The sequence below is a fragment of the Octopus bimaculoides genome, chromosome 2 (assembly GCF_001194135.2).
Source record: "Octopus bimaculoides isolate UCB-OBI-ISO-001 chromosome 2, ASM119413v2, whole genome shotgun sequence".
Lineage (NCBI taxonomy): Eukaryota > Metazoa > Mollusca > Cephalopoda > Octopoda > Octopodidae > Octopus > Octopus bimaculoides.
In genome coordinates, this window is record NC_068982.1 from 107,636,127 (window position 1) to 107,657,974 (window position 21,848).

Sequence of the window (21,848 nt, forward strand, 5' to 3'; positions counted from 1 at the left end):
AAGACAGAATTTCCTTTCTCTTATGATCTCTTCCCAACATTATTTAAATGTTCTTTACAGGACAATGCTTCTAAATTACTCTTGGCAATCATGGAAAGCCGACATGATAGTGAGAATGCTGAAAGAATTTTGTACAACATGAATCCAAAACAACTTGTAAGTATGCCTTAGATATGCTGAACTTATATCACTAATTCTGGAATAATATCTATATTTCTCCTAATTTTGTGGATATCTGTAGCTATGGACTTGCTCTCTCTTCATATATCTAATGAAGGTCTGAATAAGTTTGATATCAGCATTACTTTTGAATTAACAGATACAATTTCAGAATGAATAAGATACCAACTAAATAAAATTATCAATAGTTCAGTGGAGAAGTTGATTGGATTTAAGGGCAACACACTTATATCATTTTCTTCAAAACATTAAAAATGATTTTTTCTTATGAATTTAAAATGATTTTTAAGTATTATTTCATGAATTATTGACACAGATAGAGATGATAAAGATGACAGCAGTGATTTTGGTGGTGGTGCTGGTGGTGGGAGCAGTAACAGCATTGTGCTTGTTTAATTTTTTGCGTTGTAATAAATGTGTGCGACTGAAATTACAATTGTCCTCATTTTTGTATTTCACCTGATAAAGTGATGAAATAGGTAAATTATTTGAGACAGCATCAATTCAAAGTATCAATTTTGAAAAAAATAAAAAACATAAAGATTTCAAAAGGCAAGGATAAAACTATGATAATATTTATGTAAACTTTCTTAATCAATGTTTATTTGTTCCTTAACACAAACATTACAACCATAAATTGATATTTATCAAGATATACTTTAACCTTTTTAGCTTCCAAATACTAATACTTTATCTGAATTGAAATTAGATTCTTAGTGGTACTTTGTTCTTCCCAAGCTGGAAATGCTGACTGCCTCACTTATTTTCTTCAATAATAATCATTTAAATATTATGGATTTTCAGTAGAATATTACATATTTACATAATAGACAAGTTTCCTATCTGGTAAGTTTAATAACAGCATTAAGCTAAATTTAATGCTGGACTTTGAAAGTATCATAAAGGTCTGTCAGTGTCCAAATCCTTATAATTCAGTTTCAGATGTTTCTATCTCAGAAAAAGCTAAAAAAAAAAAAAAATTATAAAAAGTGATATAGTTTTACATCAATCGGAATGCTGAATTGAAACTACAAAACTTAGAGAAAATATTTCCAAATGCAAACTTACTTATTAAGGAAATATGATGTTGCTAACCCAGGCTTATTTCTCTTTGTTGTTGTATTTCTGTGGCCTTCATGCATGATTCTTCTTTCTTCTCAGTTCTCTTTATGTCCAATTTTTTTTCCTTTTCACATAACTATTTTGAAAATTTCCACCTCTTTGCTTACATCTACTGGCTGCCATACTGAATATATTTCTTTCACATGTAAATATTCATATCATATTTATCTTTATTTTCCTTTCTTGCTCTACTTTTGTCATAAGTACTTTTTCAGTTAAATTTTACATTCCCATTAATTTATTTTCCACTTTTTGTCAATAAATTATTTTCTTGGTAATCCATACAAAATGAAAGCAAATCTGCTTCTTATGATTTCTCAAGATTGTCCTTAATCCTTTTTTTTTTTTTTTCATCCCACTGCCATACATATGGTATCAGTTTGTATCATCCATTTGTTTTCACAGTTTGCCTGTGTCTGCCTTTACATCTTCTCACTAATTGATGTTTGCTGATGCTTCTCAAAACTGCATTCTTGCAGGTTGCTGCTATTGTTATGGTGTTTAGGCAGGACATCCTGGATGAAAACTCACACAAACCTGAGGTGCCACTGCTAAAAGATTCTTGCCTCAAATTTTATTGTTTGCCAGCTTTTCCATTTTACTTTCTTTGAATGAGTTACTTGTAGAGACTGCATGCTTCTGCTTAAAGTCAAGAACCATATTTTCCTGGTTTCTTTTTTCTGCCAGTGTCTCTTTTACTGCCAAGTTTCAAGTGATCTGATGTTCATTGCTAAATAGATAGTTTGCTTTTATATTGAAATCAGAAAAGGTTTAGCAAAATATTTTGTTTTTCAGCTGGTTGTTTTCAACATTTTCTAGACATTTCTATGAATTATACTAGAAATTTTGTTGTTTTCCTTCTTTTAAACTTTTTTATGTATTTCAATAGATTATATTTTTCAGTTTGTCAATTTTATTTCTTTACAACTACATTATCCTTAATGTCTTGTATTAGATATTCTTTAGCAGATCTGATAACACAGCCATTCTGATATTTCTACAGAGATTCACAGGAATTTTTTTGTGGCATCAGATCAAGTATTTATAGAAGTTTATCAGTCATCTAACATTTTTATCTTTTTGCTTTTTTTAAATCCAGTTTTGGATTTATCTGGATTTAATTTTTTAAAGATCATTTACAAATTACAAATTTGAAGGATTTGTTTCTATACTGATATGAAACATCATCTTTTATGTTTGCTAAGACTTCTGGAAGATTTATTGGATATATATATATGGGAGAATAATTTTACCTATTATATTTGGATAAGTCTTTTTTGCAAGATTTGATGCAGTGATGTAGAGAAGATTAATACTCCTCCTGTTTATGTCCAGTAAGTTTTATAGAAGCCTTAAAATAGGAATGCTGTTAGAATATAGTTTTAAGCACGATTCATTTGGATAACTTTTCTTTTAACTCATTTTAACAAAATTTAGTTTGTAAATAATTGTTGCTTACAGGAATGAGCATAGAGTTGGCTAGTTGCTTGCTGTCTTGAAAGTTTTAGAAAAATATGCTATGCTTTTAATATTAGTCTATTATGAATTAAGCTGCTACATTAAATCTTAATATTTTGGAGTTGTACTTGTCTAGCAAGTGAGTCTGTGTTGAAACTGCAGTAAGTACATCATAGAAGAGTCATTTTAACCATTTGTTATCACACAAAAAACTGTTAAATTCACTTTTGATTTACATTTATGAAATGTCAAAATTTTTGTCAAACAACTGTGAAATTTAAAATAATAGTTTTTGTATGTTTTTAAATGGTCAGAATGACTCTTCCATAATGTAATTTTAAAATACTAAGAGTTCTCTTTGAAAGAAAAGTCTTATCAGATGAGATCAAACTTTTAGTTAGAACAAATACCATTGTTAGTTGTTAATTAAATTTCCAAAACATTATTTGAAGAATTCAAGATTTAATTTAGATTTAATCAGTTTTATTTCTCATGTAACATAATGTAAGAGTGACAACAGTTTATGATTGTTTCTTTTCTTTTCATTTTACTGTAAGCTAGAAAATCTCTCTAACATGTATTGGTAATAAAACTTTTAAGAGTTTGGCCTACTGAAGTGTTAAACTAAAGACTACAAATGAAAGTCTTCAGCTCAGTAATCAAAATATTACCAAAATATATTACTGAACCTTAATATTTTCTGTTCAGTTGTTACAAAGCTTATAAAAGACTACAGTTACTCCCTATTATAAATATTTTAAGAGTAGGATCCATTCAAATGTAACATAAGAATCTTTAAAGAATGGTTTTGTTATATTAGTTGCTTGAAACTAAGAGACCTGGATGCTGTGTCATGTGAGAAAGTGGCTGAGAACTTTGAACATCATTAGTTGGTATGATTAAAACAGAACATTTTAGTAGTTGGTAGTCAAAAGAGATGGTACCTTGAAAAGGCAGAGACTTAGGATTGGATAAGTGTTGATAAAATAGCATGAAGGTAAAAAAGTAGTTAACATTCAGGAGAGTACAGCCTTTACACTGATTCCCATGTGGACCCTGGCTGATATTAGAAGTTTCAGTTAGGTATCAGTTTACAGTAGAAAATATTTAAGGATGGTCAGAGAGAGAGAGAGAATAAACAGTGTATCTGTGTAATGTTTGAGGCATGATGGTGAGGTAATCTTTGCTGATCAGTCAGGTGACCTATACAGAACTGATCTTGGTATGATTTGTCAGAGTTATTTAGAGGAACATTTATTCAAAATATATCATTTGGTATTTTGTGAAGGGATAAATGTATTTTACATATATTTGACTAATTTAGAATGAAGAGAAAGTCTTTGATTAGATTCTATAGTTGAGTATGTCTTTAGTTCATATGCTCATTTCTTTAATTTATTAGTCCTAGAAAGGAGGACTACAAGAAAGTTTCATTTCACAAATTTTGTACAATGCTTTATATTCCTTGTTTAACTAGTGTTGGTTTACATGATCTTCAATTAGTATGTTCAGTTATACAACAGTCCTGAGGGTAATGTATTAAGTGCTAAAGATATTGATGTAGAGTTGCTAATTTGTATGTCTAGCCAAGTACTAAGAATGCAGTTTATTATTCTCACAGGATGAATTTTTTTTTTGTTTTTTTTTTTGTTTTTTCTTCTATACAGGCACACACACACAGGGGTAGGGGCATCAGTCTGGGTTTTTTGTTGGGTTTTTTTTTTTTTTCATTTCAAAAGTGCCCCTTTATTCAAAATTTAAATATATACTTCGAATATATATTCTATTAGCTTTTGTTTCTCAGCTATTGGTTCCATTACTGCTCAATCAAAAAATATGCAAGTTGTCCAACTTGATTCACCAATGTGCAAAAACTAAAATTAATGAATGTTTTTAAGTTAGTTAATAATTGATTAAACAACATATGACTTTTACATTTGAAATTAATTCTAAAAACAATATGGTTTTCATTAAAAGTGAATAAAGATATTTAGATTATTTATTACAAAATGATGCAACTCTTTCACAGGGATGACAACTACAATGGACCCTTCTTCCCTGGATAATACTCTTACTGTCACCTTTTATTAATCATGTTTGGTTATGTGTCTACTTTACAAATTATTATGATTACATGAGAGTGATGGGACTAAATAAGAATTCAGCTTTCAAAATTTTCATGAACTACAAAGAAGCCAATCTCTGAAATTCATGTAATAAATAGCCTGCTTGATTAGATTTATTATTTTCATAATCAAATAGGTGCTGCCTCACCAAAGAAAAATAATGACAAAAATGTTTGAATATATATTTATAATACATATGTATCATCCTGGTAATAACAGAAACATTGTAACTTGTCTGACATTGACTAATACCTCAGAATGTATTTAATCCATTTAAACTAAACAATGTATCTGACTAGTAGAAAACAAGATGTCATAATTCTTAACATTGGGAAAAGAATCCTTGTTGACAATGAAAAAGTGATGAATATTTTCAAGTACAGGAAAAATTTTAAGTGCAGGAGAATGGTATTTTGATTTACTAAATTATATTGGTTTCTGTATTATTCAGTATGGATTTTGTCATAGATAAAGAAGGCTCTAATATTTACATTTGTATTTTGTGATAAGGATCAACATTTTTTTTATTGCTACATGAGAGCTGTGACTCTCATATTAAATAGCTCACAGTATATTTCTTTAAATTTCTAATTTATATAGGTGCACATGGCTGTGTAGTTAAAGAGAGTGCTTCCTAACTACATGGTTTTGAGTTCAGTCTTCTAATGTGGCATCATGAGCTAGTGTCTTCTACTATAGCTCCATACTGACCAAAGTCTTGTGAGTGGGTTTTGTAAATGGAAACTGAAAGAAACCTAGTGTATATGTGTGTATGTGTGTGAATTCATATTTTCTCATCTGAACACATTTGTTCATTGATTGTAAACAATGGCTTTGCTAGCAGTGTCATTTGCTTGCAGTCCACTATGAAAGCACATCTGAGTTTCTTGACATGCCTTGTCATGTTAAATGACCTTCGTGAACAAAAGGCTTGTCCATCTGGTGTCAGTTGTTTCTAGTTTTCCGGTTAGACATATTCATGCTATTCATTGTTTGATAGACTGGGAGATTAATACCTCACTTGGAAACAAATGGGGTTGATAACAGGAAGGACATCAAGCCATAGAAAACTCTGCCCAAACATACTCTTGTCTGACCCATGCAAGCATGGAAAAGAAGACATTTGAATGAAATGTATATACAGAAAAGTGCTATAATGTTTATGATGAGCAAGATAAAAACCAGTATACATAAAACTGAAAACTTATTTTAATGTGTGTGTGTGTGAATTGCCAACATAATTTTTTTAAATGCTGTGAGGATTGATGTCTTTAAACTGAGCTGTTACCCTTCTGAAAGTCTGCATGTCATTGCTTAAACGATGATGATGATATATATAGAAAACCATGCTAATTTCTTTCTTTTTTTATTCTTTAAGCTTTAAAGTTAATAAAGTGTTATTTTAAAGGCAAAAATATTCAATGTTTTTCAAATTTGTATTTTTATTTATCTTTGGAAAAAGAAAACATACTATATAATCTTGAAGTGAAGCAAAAGTTTTACTTTACAGGCCTAATGATGATATGATCTGTGTACTGTTTTCATCTTATTAACTTATTAATATTCTCTTTGTAAATTGATTAATTTGATATTCTGACTGTTTCTTTATAAGTATATATTCATATGAATTTTCTAGTCTATTAATTTCGCATTTTGCTTTTTTAAATGTAGCTGTAAAATTACTAGTTCCAAGAATCCTTTCCAAATGTAGATTTCACCTAACCACAATTTTCTCTACAATGTTGGATCATCTAAACTTTACCTAATCAATGCAAAACATATCACATCACCCTGTTACCCAACAATCTCTGTCCTACAAACCTCTACTTTTTCAAATCAGCTAACTGGCCAGAGCTTCACAAGTTCTATACTGGCCATTCTTGGGACTAAATGTGCTTGTCTTACTTTGACTTTGAACTAAGTGCATGATTGAAACTGTTCTTTTAAATCTGTCTCTCCATATGACCTCTTTCCCTCAATGAAATGCCACAACTCCAGACCCCCAAATTGCCTGCTCACAATTGTGCTGCAGCAGTACAGACAAAAGATTCTACCTACATCCCTTTGGGGAACTCACTTATCAACAAAACTAAAAGACTTTTATTCATCACTGAAATTCCTGCAAGGTAACTATCAGGAAATCAAAGGATGATTTTGTGTAGCACACAGCCTTCAAGCTCTATCACTTTTCAAAATGCATGGAGGACATTGCATCTTATAAACAATGGTAGCGTTACAATCAATGCTCCTTCATCATTATCAAGACACAATTGCTATTAATGTCAAGAGAACACTTTTTCAGCCACACAGTACATGAACAACCATAGCAATCAAAATCATTAAAACTCACAATCTGATCTCTCTACAGTGTGACTTCACATATATATAACATTTCAAAATATCTTCCCAAAGACTAGGCTTCAGAAACAGAAAATAATGTGATCAATTGCTGACCCGCTGCAAAGCTCAAGTAAAAACCACATTGGAGGACTGCTCAATATCTGGTATAGTACTGTAGCTGCAATCCAACATTCTAGACTACATCCATTGGAATGTCATTCAACTAACCGGCAAAATTTCATTCACCAACACACATCAAAAACTGACCACAAGTCTACTGTTTCTAATCTCTGCTCCTCTGAACTATCAAGTTGCATACAACCCCTATTAAGTTCTGAAACATGATTCTCTTTGTAATATCCAAATCCTGCATTAAACACTGTGAAGTCATTCCTCCCCAAAGCTACAATCTTCTCAAATGTTTTCACACATTTTCCATCCAGACATCAACTTATAAAAATCAAACAGAACATCAGTCACATGAGTCTGGATTCTACAGACATTGTAAGCAGTGTTTCTCCCTCTTTTGTTTTATAACAGAAAGGCATCACTAAGTAGTTTATTGCGTTTTGTCCAACCTCAGTTGTAGTTTCAAATTCTACAAGAATCAGTTCTGCCTTTCAACTCACCACAGTTAGTGAAATATACAAGTAATATTTGGGGATCAATCCAACTAAGTATACTGCCACTTTTGGATTTTATACTTTGCTGAAATAATATTTTTGTTGTTAAATGTTTGATTAGTATATTTTTTTGTTTTCTTGTTTATTTATTTTACCAATATTATGATAAAATTGCTTAATTCATTTTGTTATGATAATTATGTGTTTGTTTGGTCAGTAAAATATTTTAACATGAATTTTAAATACATCATTTATCAATGGCATTCTTTAATATTTTCTGATAATATCTTAAGATTCCTTCGCTACAATTTTCTTATCATTTTATTTACTGTTTTGCTTGATGAAATTCATACTGCAAATGTTTTAAAATATATCTAAAATAGTATTCTTATGCATATCACGTTTCATTTTAATTTTTCCAGATATGGATTTTATTTCTAAATGTTTGAGAAATGTTGATGTCAATAACCTATTGTTTGTGTACAACATTTCAACTAGTTTATTTTTCAGTTATCCTCATGTATATGTCTCCTTATTTCACTTACTAAGGAATGCTTTAATGTGTACAGGAAATCCTTAAATATCTTTATGGATTAAAATGTTATACCCATATAATCAAGCTTGCAGTACTGTATCTAGCAGAAGTTTGATGGAAACACCCATGATGATTATCCAGTTGTAATTATACAATGATACAAATGAATAAGAAGAGAAATAGGTTTAAAACTGATTTGCAATTTGATCAGGCATGACTTTGTACTGGATAAAAATCTCAACTGCTGACTCTGTACACTGTATTCAGTCATTGATTTCTTTCTTTGCCAAGTAGCATTTTTGTTTTCAGAAAATATATGAGGCCAAGTAGAAAACTTTAAACATATTTTAGTAAGCATTATTTTAGTGCTACTATTTTGTACGTAGGTCCTAAATTTGAAGAGGCACTGTTTCTTTAACATATTAATGTTTAATGTCCTCAAAACAAGACAATCAGAATGTTATATATTACAAAGAATTTAATTAAATATTTAAGTAAACTTTATGTATTGATGGGGTTGAGAGTTGGACCATGAGTTCAAGCCCAGACATTAATATTCTTTCTATCAAGCAAGATATGTTAATATACATTATTCAGGAAACTTTGATTAAAATATGAGCTACATTATACAGCATCACAAACAATGAAAATATCAGCTTAATACCAGCGTCTTGGCTGAAGAAATGAGTTTGTATTCCATTATTACACTGTTGTACATAGAGCAAGACAATGAAATTTCTGGCCACATTTACCTGACAGAACAAATTTAAGGATGAAGACCTACTTCACAGCAGAACACTGAACTAAGAAAGAACTGATGAGCAATTTAGTAGTTGCTGGCTTTGAGATTAAATCTCATATAACGGGGATGGAATTAATTTGAGGCATGAGAACAGAAAAGTCACAAGATCTTGATTATCTGTAAATCACCTTATTGAAATTATTCAGCAATTGTTTCAATGCATAAAACTATTCAATACATATTAAGTTGCAGAGAAAAATACACATGTTGAAACATACTGAAAATATTTTCCTTAATGACAGAGCATATTTCTGAACACCTAATAATTGAAATATCAAATGTAAAGAGATAATGAAAATAGATCAATGTATCCAGTTTGGTGTTTTCCTATTTTGTTTGGAAATCCTACTGTTCTTTGATCACTTATTATGAATTATTTTTTAACTGTCATCTCCAAAGAATCATTGCATATGGGGTTTGAATAAATCGATTTTACTGCTAATCTACAAATATGTTGACCTTGATTCTCAGCAAAAGAAACCAGTATTAAACAGAAAGGAACTACTATGTTGTAAGGTTCACTATAATTCTATAAACAAAATTCTTCAATCATACAAAAACTGATTAAAATGATGTTTGTTCTGCTTTTCATAGGTAAAAGTTGCAAAAGAAACCTTTCATTCAGAAGATGTTATCGATTGTGATGCTGATGATGAAGAAGAGCATAGAGATGGGCAAGTTTCACCAAAAGCTGTCGGACACAACATATTCATTTTAGCACATCAGGTTATTTTATATTTATGTTCTCTCTCTCTCTCTCTCTCTCTATTCTCATCATCATCATGCCACCTTATTTATAATTTAATCAGATGAGAGTTGATTGTATACAGCTGCCAAGTTGGCTTGCTTATGCTGTTTGTCCACCTCTTCTGGCAATGTAGTCCCAGTCAGTATGGACAATAGGATAAGTTCTCCTTAGTTGCGAAACTTAGTGCTGTGGAGACAGCTTACCATTAAAAACTTACTGTCCCTTTGACATGACATCCTTAACGATGGTTCCCTTCTGATAACTTAGATTATACAAGGTAGAGGAAAATTTTAGTACCCAGTCAATGATGTGGTGTGGTTGATGAAAAAAAAAAACAGATAAAATTATAATGATGCAGTAGAGATTTGGTGTTGTGATATTAAATAATAAGTATACTTTCACTTTTTCAGCTTTCCCAACATAACAAAGAACTGGCAAGTCTGCTGAAACCAACTGGTAAAGATATCTATGGAGATCAAGCCCTAGATTTTTATGCTAAACATACAGCACAAATTGAGGTTAGTAGGCTTGTAAATTATATTATGAATGAAGGCAATTGCATGAAGGGGTGCCGATCACTAATAGTGGAGAGAACATGTGGAAGGGTAGACCCAGGAAGACGTGGGATGAAGTGGTGAGAAAGATTATGACAAGGGACTGAGACTCCAGATGGTTTGTTGTGCTTGAGAAGACACGTCAAGCAAAGTAAAATTGTGGTTGTCCTCACATACAGGCATGTCCCCTACATCCCTCTTCAGCTGAGCTTTCCTTATCTTGCAGGATTGTGGGTTCTGGTGCCACATAAAAAGCTCCTGTACCAGTGTCACATAAAATCACCCATGCCAGTGCTATGTCAAAACACCTGGTACACTCTGTAAAGTGTTTAGCATTTGGAAGGGCCTCCAGCTGTAAAAATCATGTCAAACAGACATGGAACCTGGGCAGCTCTTCAGCCAGCTCCCATCAAACCATGCCAACCCATGCCAGCATGGAAAACGGACGTTAAATGATGATGATGAAGTTGTTTAGCTACATTGGTTTTTCATCAAATAGACCGCTAATCAAGGAAATCTATCCCATTTGATATTTTCAGGAATAATGTGCCCCAACTACATTATCCAATATATCCATTTTTAAAACAGGATTTGGTTTGAGGAAGATTTGGTTGCTATTTCTCTTGGGTTAAGTAACCACATACACATTTCTTTACTGATGTTTGTATGTGTACATGCATATGCACATCTTTTTAATCAGTCAAAAGCTACAAATTAAGCATTAAGCTTTACTCTACAATACTGAATAAAAAATATTCTTTGCAACTTAACCAACTATCTTTCATACACGTGTATTTACATAAGCAATTGGGTCTTCTTAATTTTTAAGACACACATACATAGAGACACACACACACACACACACACACAAATATATATATATATATATAAAAGGCTTCTTTCAGTTTCTGCATACCAAATCCACTCACAAGGCTCTGGTTGGCCGGCAGCTATAGTAGAAGACATTTACCCAAGGTGCCACACAATAGGACTGAACCTGGAATTATGTGGTTAGAAAGCAAGCTTCTTATCCCACAGCTACACTTAATAACAATTTATGTACAGCATTCTTTGATGGAACATAAGATGCAGCAAAATTTTTGCTCAATTACAATGATTGGAAACCATTTAAGATTTTAGAAACCTGGTCTCTAATGTTCAAAGTAATTGTAATTATATGTTTTATTTTTGTTTTTATTTTATTATAGATTGTACGAAATGACAGAACATTAGAAAGAATAGTTTTTCCGATCCCTGAGATATGTGAATATTTAACAGATGAAACTAAGAACAAAGTCTATTATACTGCAGAACGAGATGATCAAGGGAGCAAAGTAGCTGATTTCTTTGAGCGACATGAAGATATGTTTGCTGAAATGAAGTGGCAAAAACAACTTCGTGGTATAGTCTTTGTTATTATCTATATATTTCTGTTTTCTTTATTCAACTTACAACTAACTTAGTTAATGTTAAAATACTTAATATCACCAGTTAATATGAAATTGTACATTACTTGACAGCTGAGATGATGCCACTTCATGCCAAATTACTTATCGGTAAATAAATGACTTGGATATGAGACCACACTGATACTGAATTAAGTGTTGATATGTATTTCATAGAGTATTGAAATGCTTGATACGAACAAAAAATTTATTGAGGAAACTCAATACTGAAAGCAGAATCAAATTTATTATAAAATTTATTTTGCCTAATGGTTTATTCAACCAACTGGTTTAATAAATTGTAAGGCTAATTATGAAGTATTTACACATTTCTGTTAAATTATATTTTCTAACCTGTTTTTGTATACATATATATATTTCAGCTAATTCCTTACTTTTCTGGTTTAGTAGTCATATGCTACTATGGGGAAATATTTCATTTAATCTGGCTGTTCTCATGAATTTGTTAGTTGCCTTTTTCTATCCTTTTGGACAGTCCACAAAAGGTATGTTCACATTAAACATTTTAATTTCTGTTACAACTTAACTTTTATTCCATTAACTTAGTAAAGTTATTCCATTAACTTCCTTCTCAAAAATATGCTAAATTTTCAGTCATTGCCAGAGATGCAGGTGTGGCTGTGTGGTTAACAGGTTCACTTTGCACTCATGCAGTTTCAAGTCCTATTTCACTGCATGGCACTTTGGGCAAGTGTCATCTATCAAAAAACCAGGTTGACTAATGGTTGTGAGTGTCAGCATGGAAAAAGTGGATATAAAAATAATGGCAATAATAATAGTTTAAATCAAACTGATTCATCTACATGTAAATATGTATCATATATGTTTAAATGTTTTTTAAATAAGTTACATAAAATTAAGAATAAGAGTTGTTTGAAAGAATTGGGTAATACCCTTGTGGCCTAATTAACTCAGATAATACTCTAAAAACAAAGGTATATGACGTAGAGATGGAAATTTAAAGTGTGAAGCCTATCAAACTGAATTTATTTGGGAGGTAGGAACTTTCTGTTCAACAAACAGAATTTAAATATTGTTGATAAATGGTTGCATTTGTTATCCTTCAAGGAATATTTTTTTATAATTATATAATGTCTTCTATTCCAGAACTGGATTCCCGCCTATCAGGATTAGTGTGGGCAGCCATGTTTGCGTCCTTAGTCATAGTCATAATGGTTCCTCGACCAGCAGGCATTCGGACCCTCATTGTTTCAACAATATTACGACTTATTTACTCTGTTGGTTTAGCACCAACACTCTGGCTTTTAGGAGCCTTAAATGTAATAATATATTTGCTTCATATTTTTTAATAAATTTCTAAATACCTTTTATTCATCTTTCATTAATATAATTAATTAATCAGTTCATCTAATATAGATAATCATACTGGTAAAAGTGCAAAGTAAATAAGACAAAAGCATTTATTATGCAATCTTTGGAAATGCTCTTATATAGAACTAAATGCATTGGTTTCAAAACAATGTAATACTGACTGGGCAAGTGTTTTGAGTGGATTTGGTAGACAGAAGCTGAAAGAAGCCCGTTGTATATGTGTGTGTGTGTGTGTGTGTGTGTGTGTTTGTATATCTGTGTTTGTCCCCCCACCATCGCTTGACAACCAATGTTGGTGTGTTTATGTTCCTGTAACTTAGCAGTTTGGAAAAAGAGACCAATAGAATAAGTACTAGGCTTACAAAGAATAAGTCCTGGGGTCGATTTGTTTGACTAAAACAGCAGTGCTCCAGCATGGCCACAGTCAAATGACTGAAACAAATAAAAAAATATGTTTTAGAAAAAATCAACTTTATTGGTTATTTCACATTTCCAATCTATTAAAGGGAGAAATATCTGCAAGTTATTCATCTCCCAGCTGCAAATTTACACTAATCTCTGGTGTCTTAATTCCTCAATCTTGTATTTGAATTAGCATTTGTTTTTAGACTTATTTTCAGACAACATATCACACACTTCATAAATGCATTATCTCTTGAGAGATGTAATTTATTTTAAGGGTTACGTAAGGGTTAAAAGGTTGAGAAAGACTGCACTAGACTATACACATAGTGTTTCTATATTCAATACGACCATGATGTCTCGTAGACTATATTCAATACTATCATTATGATATGTATACACACTCATGCCTTGTGAGATTTTGAAACCCAATGCAAATATTTTTTATTAGTTTATTAGACAGCCATTGGTGGATCCAATAATAATTAAAAACTCCCTTAGTTGTAATGTAGTATAGTGTATCATGCAACATGCATTACACTACACTACAGCTATAACCAATACAACCATATCATATAACTATATTTATTGTTTTACAGCATATCTTACTACTATATCTACCACTACTATTCCACAGTATACCTTTATTTTTCTCTTTCACAGGTGCTGAACAAAGGTATATTCATTATCAGTCTAATGGGAAACCGGGGCAGTTTTACTCGCTCCTTTAAACACCTGCTGATGGACTTTGAACTTGTTTACCATATTATCTATTTGTTGCTCTGTGTGTTGGGCCTCTGTGTTCATGAATTTTTTTACAGTCTTCTTGTAAGTGGTTTTTCTCTCTCTCTCTCAACACACACACACACACACATTCACGCACATATATGTAAAATGTACTCTGCATTTAGTTGAGTTTATTGGTTTATTTGGAGCTGCTGCTTCCTTTGGTACTCTGAATTCCTGTTTTTACAGAGAAAATGCGCAAAATATTCAAAAGCAAATGACAACCAAAATCCTTAAAAATGAAATTACTTACCAGTTTCAAATTACCTTCTAAAAATATGACACAAACTGGGGCCACCCTAACTGCAGAACCTGCATCAACTTTATAGAAAGCATATCTTATAAATTTAAATCAGGACATATCTTCACTGTAAAAAAAAAAAATCACTTCACCCATTTGGAAAAAAATTTAATTTATGCCAGTAAATGTAATGGTTGTTATGAAGATTGCATAGAACAAACAGAACTTACCTTGAGAAACAAACCCACAATTCAGAAGCAACAATACAAGATCCAGATATGAAGCAGATTCCTCTAATTGAAAAATTTTCTTGTGTGCAACAAATAAATTGCCAGAATTTCTAGTCTTCCTATTTAATCTTTGTTATGTGAAAACTACAGATCAAAGACAAAAAAAAAGAAAGAAAATATGCTTATTAAAAGATCTAAACCACAACTGAATAAGAGTTTTTTCCTGATGAAATGTAACAATTCAGAAATATGCTCTATAGTTTGATGACATTATTCATAGACCAGCATGTTGTGTTTTCACACACAATGTTTGTAAGGAGAATCTCTTATCCTAAACAGTTTCTGCAGTGATGGCTGTTCCACATTTGAGTGTACACAATGTGTTCAATATCTGTACACAGCTTTATATGTCTGTATATAGGCGTAGGAGTGGCTGTGTGCTTACCAACCACATGGTTCCGGGTTCAGTCCCACTGCGTGACACCTTGGGCAAGTGTCTTCTACTATAGCCTCGGGCTGACCAAAGCCTTGTGAGTGGATTTGGTAGATGGAAACTGAAAGAAGCCCGTCATATATATACATGTATGTATGTGTATATGTTTGTTGTCTGTGTTTGTCCCCCCAACATCGCTTGAGAACTGATGCTGGTGTGTTTACATCCCCGTAACTTAGTGGTTTGGCAAAAGATACCGATAGAATAAGTACTAGGCTTACAAAGAATAAGTCCTGGGGTCGATTTGCTCGACTAAAGGCGGTGCTCCGGCATTGCCGCAGTTAAATGACTGAAACAAGTAAAAGAGCAAAATAGTGTTGTTTAGATGCTCACTTCACAATCACATGGTTTCAGATTCAGTCCCTCTGTGTGGCACCCTGGGTAAGTTTCTTGTAATGTCATCCCAGGACAAACTAATGCTTTGTGTGTGAATTTGGTGGACAGAAACTGTATGGAAGCTCATATATATATATATATATATATATATATATATATATATATATATATATATATACACACACACACACACACACACACATTCATTCACGTATGTGTGTATTTGTCTATCTTTCCATCTATGTACAAATGCGAGTGAATGTTTATCACCATTTAAGCAAAGTGATGCTGAAGCTGACATTCTTTGCTGACGTAATAGTCTGTGGAATTGGAAAACCCCTTACCTAAAAACAGGTGGTGGTTGATGACAAAACGGGTATTTGATCTCAAAATTGTTCCACAGAATCAATTGCCATCAAAACTTTGCAACTGTATAAAATCAGGCATTAAATGAACAACTGTATCAATGAAAAAAATAATATACATATAGATAGATATATAGATATATTTTTATGTACCCCATCTAGGCTGTGCATGCATGCATACATTTTACAGCCAGCACAAAAGAAAATAATTTGTAAACAAAATGTTAGTTACCTTGAAATAATGCAATAATTTATGAATATATTTATTATAGATTCACCTCAGGTTAAATAGTCTTATGAGGTTTATGAGGTGCATGGTGACCTCACTGATGCTGGTGGCACAAGAAAGGCACCCAGTACAACACACACACACACATGCATGCACACACACACAAATACACACATAAATGTAAAATTACTTGGTGCATTTAGTAAAGTGGCTGGCATTAGGAAGGGCATTCAGCTGTAGAAACTTGCCAAAGCTGACACTGGAACACAGTGCAGTTCTTGGATGCACTGGATCCTTTGAAACTGTCCAGCCCATGCCAGCACAGAACATAGATGTATACATGTATATATGTATTTGTGGGGAAAAAAATTCACTCATATTGATGTGGATTGTTCGTTTTATGTTTCTAGCTTCTGGATGTTGTCTACAGAGAAGAAACCCTACTTAATGTGATAAAGTCTGTTACAAGAAATGGACGTTCAATCATTCTCACTACGGTTCTTGCCGTTATTCTCATCTACCTCTTTTCTATCATTGGTTACGTCTTCTTCCGAGATGACTTTATGATGGAAGTGGAGCATTTGACAGAAATTCCAAGTAAGACTTAAATGAATTCCTAATCTGTTTATTTCCTGTTTTATCTTATATTTTCTTTAATTTCAATTAATTTTTTAATTCTTTTTTTTTTTCTTACATTACTAAATTTTTTCTAAAGCAATTTCTTTTTTTCCATACTAACATGTGATAAAGTTATTCTCCTCATCAAATGACTTATTTGATATCATATTAATTTCTATGTAATCTTAGTTTTCATTTTTTTTTTTTTTTTTTTTTTTTCTAAAGATGTCATTTAAAGGAAACTATATTTTTTGAATCTTGGATAAAGATCTTCAAGAATATTTTATATATTTATACTCTAAGATAGATTTGTATTACATCTTTGGTTGAGATAAAAAAAAATACATAAATACAGGACATATGAAGCTTCAAAGAGTCAGTATTCATCTACATAAACTTGTATAATCAAAATGCATTCAAAATAATGAAGCTGTCAGACTCACATTACTGTCACACTTTTTTCTAAGTAACTTCATTGCACTTGGTTACTATATAATGTTTATCTTTTCATAGCAACTTGTTGCTATCCAGCTTCATTATAGCTACTGGTTGTCAAATGGTCTCCTCTTTGCACTGACTATTTCACTGTGATCTATTTCCAGTATCTATTGTCAACCTCTTCATATTAGTTATTATCTAATCTCATCTTTTCTGCTTTTTCTTTGTCTTCTTCAAGACAAATTGGTTGCTATTTCCATAATGGCTGGCTGTTATCTTCAAGGCCACTGATTGATATCCAATACCTTTCTAGCAGCTGGTTTGTAATCTGACCTCTTCACAGTAACTGGTGTTGTGATTTCTTCATAACATTTATTTTCTGTCTGACTATTCACACTAATCTATTATTTTCTGATGCAATATCTTTGTACCGGTTGCTTCTGACCTTTATAAAGTAATTAGTTGCCAGTTCTTCATAGCAACTAGTTTTTGATAATCACTTCAGAATAATTAGTTGTTGGTGAACCATTCATGAGAACTAATTACTTTATGGTCTCTTGAAACTATTGGATAGCAACAATATCTAATTTTAATTCAGTTTTCCTCCAGAAAATCTTTATAGAAATATAATCTTAATACTAAAACCTTTTCCATAATCATTTAATTTTGTTGGTATAAACAACAAATTAACATCCTTGAATTAAAAATGAGGTATTTGTTGCTGAAAATAGTTACTGTTACTACTTCAATCTTTGATATGCACTGTTTTGTACTAATTTCAGACGACACTGTTTCTAATATTACATCTGACACTTGCTCCAATAATGACAGCTGCTCTGTAAGTAAATCATGGGACCACTGGAACTGGTGGCATAAAGGTGAATCATTCATCCTCTTTCACTTTATTTACAACAAAGACAAATAAAAATCATCTATTCAAATACAAATAACTACCAAATAATTTAACATTTATATCAACATTAAAATATTTATTAAACAATTTAATGAATTTAATTCTTCATTATTTAAAGAATTCATTGATGCAAATCCATATATTTCAACTCAGTGTAATGAAAGGTTTAAGAAGTGAACTGGATTTAGCAGCAGTCGGGAGAATTTAACAGTCATGTAGATGGCCAAATGAGAGCATTAGTGATGAAAATCTCCCTTCTATATTCAATTTGCAATTTACAAATTGCTTATTTTCTATACTGGAGTTTTTTTTATTAGATAACTGAATTAGGATCTTGCAGAGCTAGACCTAAAGTGTTTGTTAGCTGTGAAACAGTAGTGAAATCAATGCAGTAGATAATGATAGATATTCAGTAATAAGAAAACTGGATTGGTAATAAAATTTTAACTGAATTAAAATAGTCATTGAAGAAACTCTCAATCCAGGTTATCCAATCAGATTATACATGCTTAATAGGATATTTAGTTAAACATTTATTATTGGGAACCATTTTGTTCTGCCCAAAATGCTCAAGAGATATCAGAGGTATTTAAATCTCTATAAAAATAACTCACCACTCAATCTTGCTTTTCAGAAATCATTTATACAGAATTTAATTATTCATCATAGATAATGTTAACTGAAATTTAAGCAATCATCTGAATGTTCTTTAGAAGATTGACCATCCCATTTATTGCATGTTGTAACATGTCTAGTATTCTCATCTTATTCTGAAATTAAAACCTCACTAATATTCTTGCATTGTTCTGTACAGTTAATTCTTACTTGTTTTGTTAATTCACTCTAAATATGCTAATAAACAACTATCTTTCTTCAGATTTTTTATTCAAAATTTTCCCCTATATGTAAACATGTTTTGTTCCACTATGATAGGATTTCTGAGCTAATATCTCTATTTTTAAACTGAAACCAATATTCTTCATTGAATTCTCTCTAAAACTAATACAAGGTTAGTAAAAAGATTTTAAAATAAGTACAAAAGTCAGAATATCAACCAGGTAACCTTTACAGCGATCTATCATAAATTGTTGTGCATGTGAGCTCATATTTTTTTATTGATATGTAAATGCTTCATAAATTTATACTTGGAAACTTGACTGAAGAATAGAAAGCCACAAATGTTCCATCCTTGTTTTCCTGTCCATCTTTGTATCGTCCTTCTGTCCGTATGTTTTTATTGTCGTCCATTATGTTCTTGTTCCAATTTTTTGGATTTATATATACATATAGCAGCATACGTACTCCTTTTGCTCAGCTTGTAAGTATATATCTAATTCTATACAATTTTCTTCTTTCTTTCTTTCTTACTCCCCCTTTCTCACTTTCTTGGCATTCTCTTTCTTTCCATTTTTCTTTTTCTTGCTCCCCCTCTCTCACATTTCTTGGCATTCTCTTTCTTTAACCCTCTACTTTCCTCTTATCTCCCTTGTACCTTCCCCCTCTCTCTCTCTCTCTAGTTCCTTCCCTAATTCTTCAATCCCTCTGCTCCCTACCTCTCTCTGTTCCGCCCATGTGACGGTGCTGAGCCAAACATGATCTTTCTTTCTTGGCCTGACCACTGCTCACACAACACCTTATTTTCCTGTCTCCTGACTTTCATCTATGTTTGTTGCCAAAAGGCTTCCACTTCACATGCCAGCTTAGCTTAACTTCTCCTTTTAGTTGAAAGACATCTGTTGATATTCTTGTTGTTTGTATTTCTCCATTTTCTCATTTATTTTTGTCCGTGCTGTCACACATATTCACTCGCTTTCTTCCCCAAATTTAATATCCTTAGCTTAGATTTTTGGGGTCTACCAATTTTGAACAGTCTCAAGTGTAACAGGCTGAAACTGTAATGATGATTAGAAGCTTGACTGAAGAATAGAAAGCCACAAATGTTCCATCCTTGTTTTCCTGTCCATCTTTCTATTGTCCTTCTATCCGTATGTTTTCATTGTCATCCGTTACATTTTTGTTCTGTTTTTTGGATTTATATATATATATATATCAAAACAGATCAGAAAATTTTAGAGGTTTTATTCACCATTACATGTGTTTTATGTCATTTGCAAATAGGAGTTACGAAATTGAATATTTGTGAAAAAACATGCAAGATATCCCATCTTAGAAATTCTTCAGACAAAGAATCAAATAATATAAAATTTACACTTGGATGAACATTTATATATATTTTTAGTAATCAGGAGTCCTTTAGATAGGGGAGAAAAACATCTGGTAATATAGAAAAGAGAGAGAGAGGTTTATAGAATGAAGTAATAATTATACACATTTGTACTAAAACTCTTTCTGTTACATAACTTAGTTCATCAGTTTGATGCTTCTGTAATTCTTTCTTTCTAGAGCAATGAAAGCTCATCTCTGCTCTAGTTACTCTGCAGTTTCTCCAGGCCTGCTTTCGTCATGCCACCATTGATGATGGCACCTAAGCTTTGTGATGTTTTGTTTTGTTTTTCTGTTTACTTTTTGTTTTTTCTCTATTTCCTGCTATACCAGCTCAACATCCTAATTTCATCTCGCATCTGATAAAAAAAGATGTCTTCGACACAGGACAGTTCATTACATAACATTAACAGCTTTATATTGATTTAACATTAAAGAAAAAAGATAGAAGTGAGCAGCCTGTTTGTTGCCCTAATAACTCAGGTGTTTTATCTCTCGAAGGCTTATATCATTAGATTGCAAAAAGTTTAGTTTCCCAGGGATAATATGTAGTAAACGCTGCGACATGTAGGGTATAACAAACTGAAGCATGTTAACATAAAAATAGTTGTAGTTTTTGAGTAGGAAAACATTAATTAATGTAACCAGTAAGATATGGCAGAATTTATGCAATGAATCATAAGGCGTTGGTATTTATCCCAGGAAAAATATTGTCTTTATGACATGTTACAATAGAAATGTATTATAATTGTTAGAAGAAATGTATCTGAGGCAGAATGATTTTGTGCAAATAGCAGAAATATGTGAATGCTAACCCATATATTTATTTCATTTTGTGTGTGTGTGTAATATATGAATATGTGTGTGTGTGTGTGTGTGTATATATATATATATATATATATATGTGTGTGTGTGTGTATAAAATATATATATATATTATATACATAGATATATATCAGGTCATCCCATAAGTTCTATCCGAATTTTGAATAAAGAAAACAAGTGATCAAATGTTATATTTAATTGACTTATTAATCCCATCAATGTAAAACACATTTGGATTCAAAGCGAAGAAGTCTGAAATGTCAGTTTCAACCTCCCCCTGGCTTGCGAAATTTATGTCCCCCAAATGATTCTGTAAACTACGAAACAAATGGTAGTCTGAAGGAGCAAGGTCAGGAGAATAAGGTGGATGAGAAATTTTTTCCCAACCAAGCTCTTTGATCTTCTGTGATGTGATCTTTGCAGTGTGGGGCCGTATATTGTCCTGATGAAGCATCACTCCTTT

The 21,848-nt window shown here is 31.9% G+C and overlaps 2 protein-coding genes across 6 annotated transcripts in view; one reads left to right on the forward strand and one right to left on the reverse strand.

Moving 5' to 3' along the window:
- Positions 1 to 21,848, forward strand: part of LOC106882671 (inositol 1,4,5-trisphosphate receptor type 1) — a 314,426-nt gene that overhangs the window by 282,795 nt on the left and 9,783 nt on the right. The window contains exons 45-53 of the mRNA XM_052978577.1: positions 61 to 156; positions 9,781 to 9,912; positions 10,345 to 10,452; positions 11,697 to 11,889; positions 12,317 to 12,439; positions 13,062 to 13,234; positions 14,352 to 14,516; positions 16,779 to 16,965; positions 18,207 to 18,302. Of these exons, the coding sequence (XP_052834537.1) occupies positions 61 to 156; positions 9,781 to 9,912; positions 10,345 to 10,452; positions 11,697 to 11,889; positions 12,317 to 12,439; positions 13,062 to 13,234; positions 14,352 to 14,516; positions 16,779 to 16,965; positions 18,207 to 18,302 (1,273 nt within the window). The remainder of the gene's footprint in view (positions 1 to 60; positions 157 to 9,780; positions 9,913 to 10,344; positions 10,453 to 11,696; positions 11,890 to 12,316; positions 12,440 to 13,061; positions 13,235 to 14,351; positions 14,517 to 16,778; positions 16,966 to 18,206; positions 18,303 to 21,848) is intronic.
- The window catches only part of LOC106880453 (uncharacterized), a 44,601-nt gene continuing 22,906 nt past the window's right edge, over positions 154 to 21,848 (reverse strand). For 2 of the 5 annotated variants that reach the window (XR_008267202.1, XR_008267201.1), the window contains exons 2-4: positions 14,946 to 15,089; positions 1,249 to 13,718; positions 154 to 1,143 (exon numbers count right to left, since the gene is read on the reverse strand). The gene's annotated coding sequence lies outside the window, so the exon portion shown is untranslated. Of the gene's footprint in view, positions 1,144 to 1,248; positions 13,719 to 14,945; positions 15,090 to 16,118; positions 16,233 to 21,848 lie in introns of all 5 variants that reach the window. The other 3 variants (XR_008267200.1, XR_008267203.1, XR_001410749.2) reach the window with 3 other exon arrangements.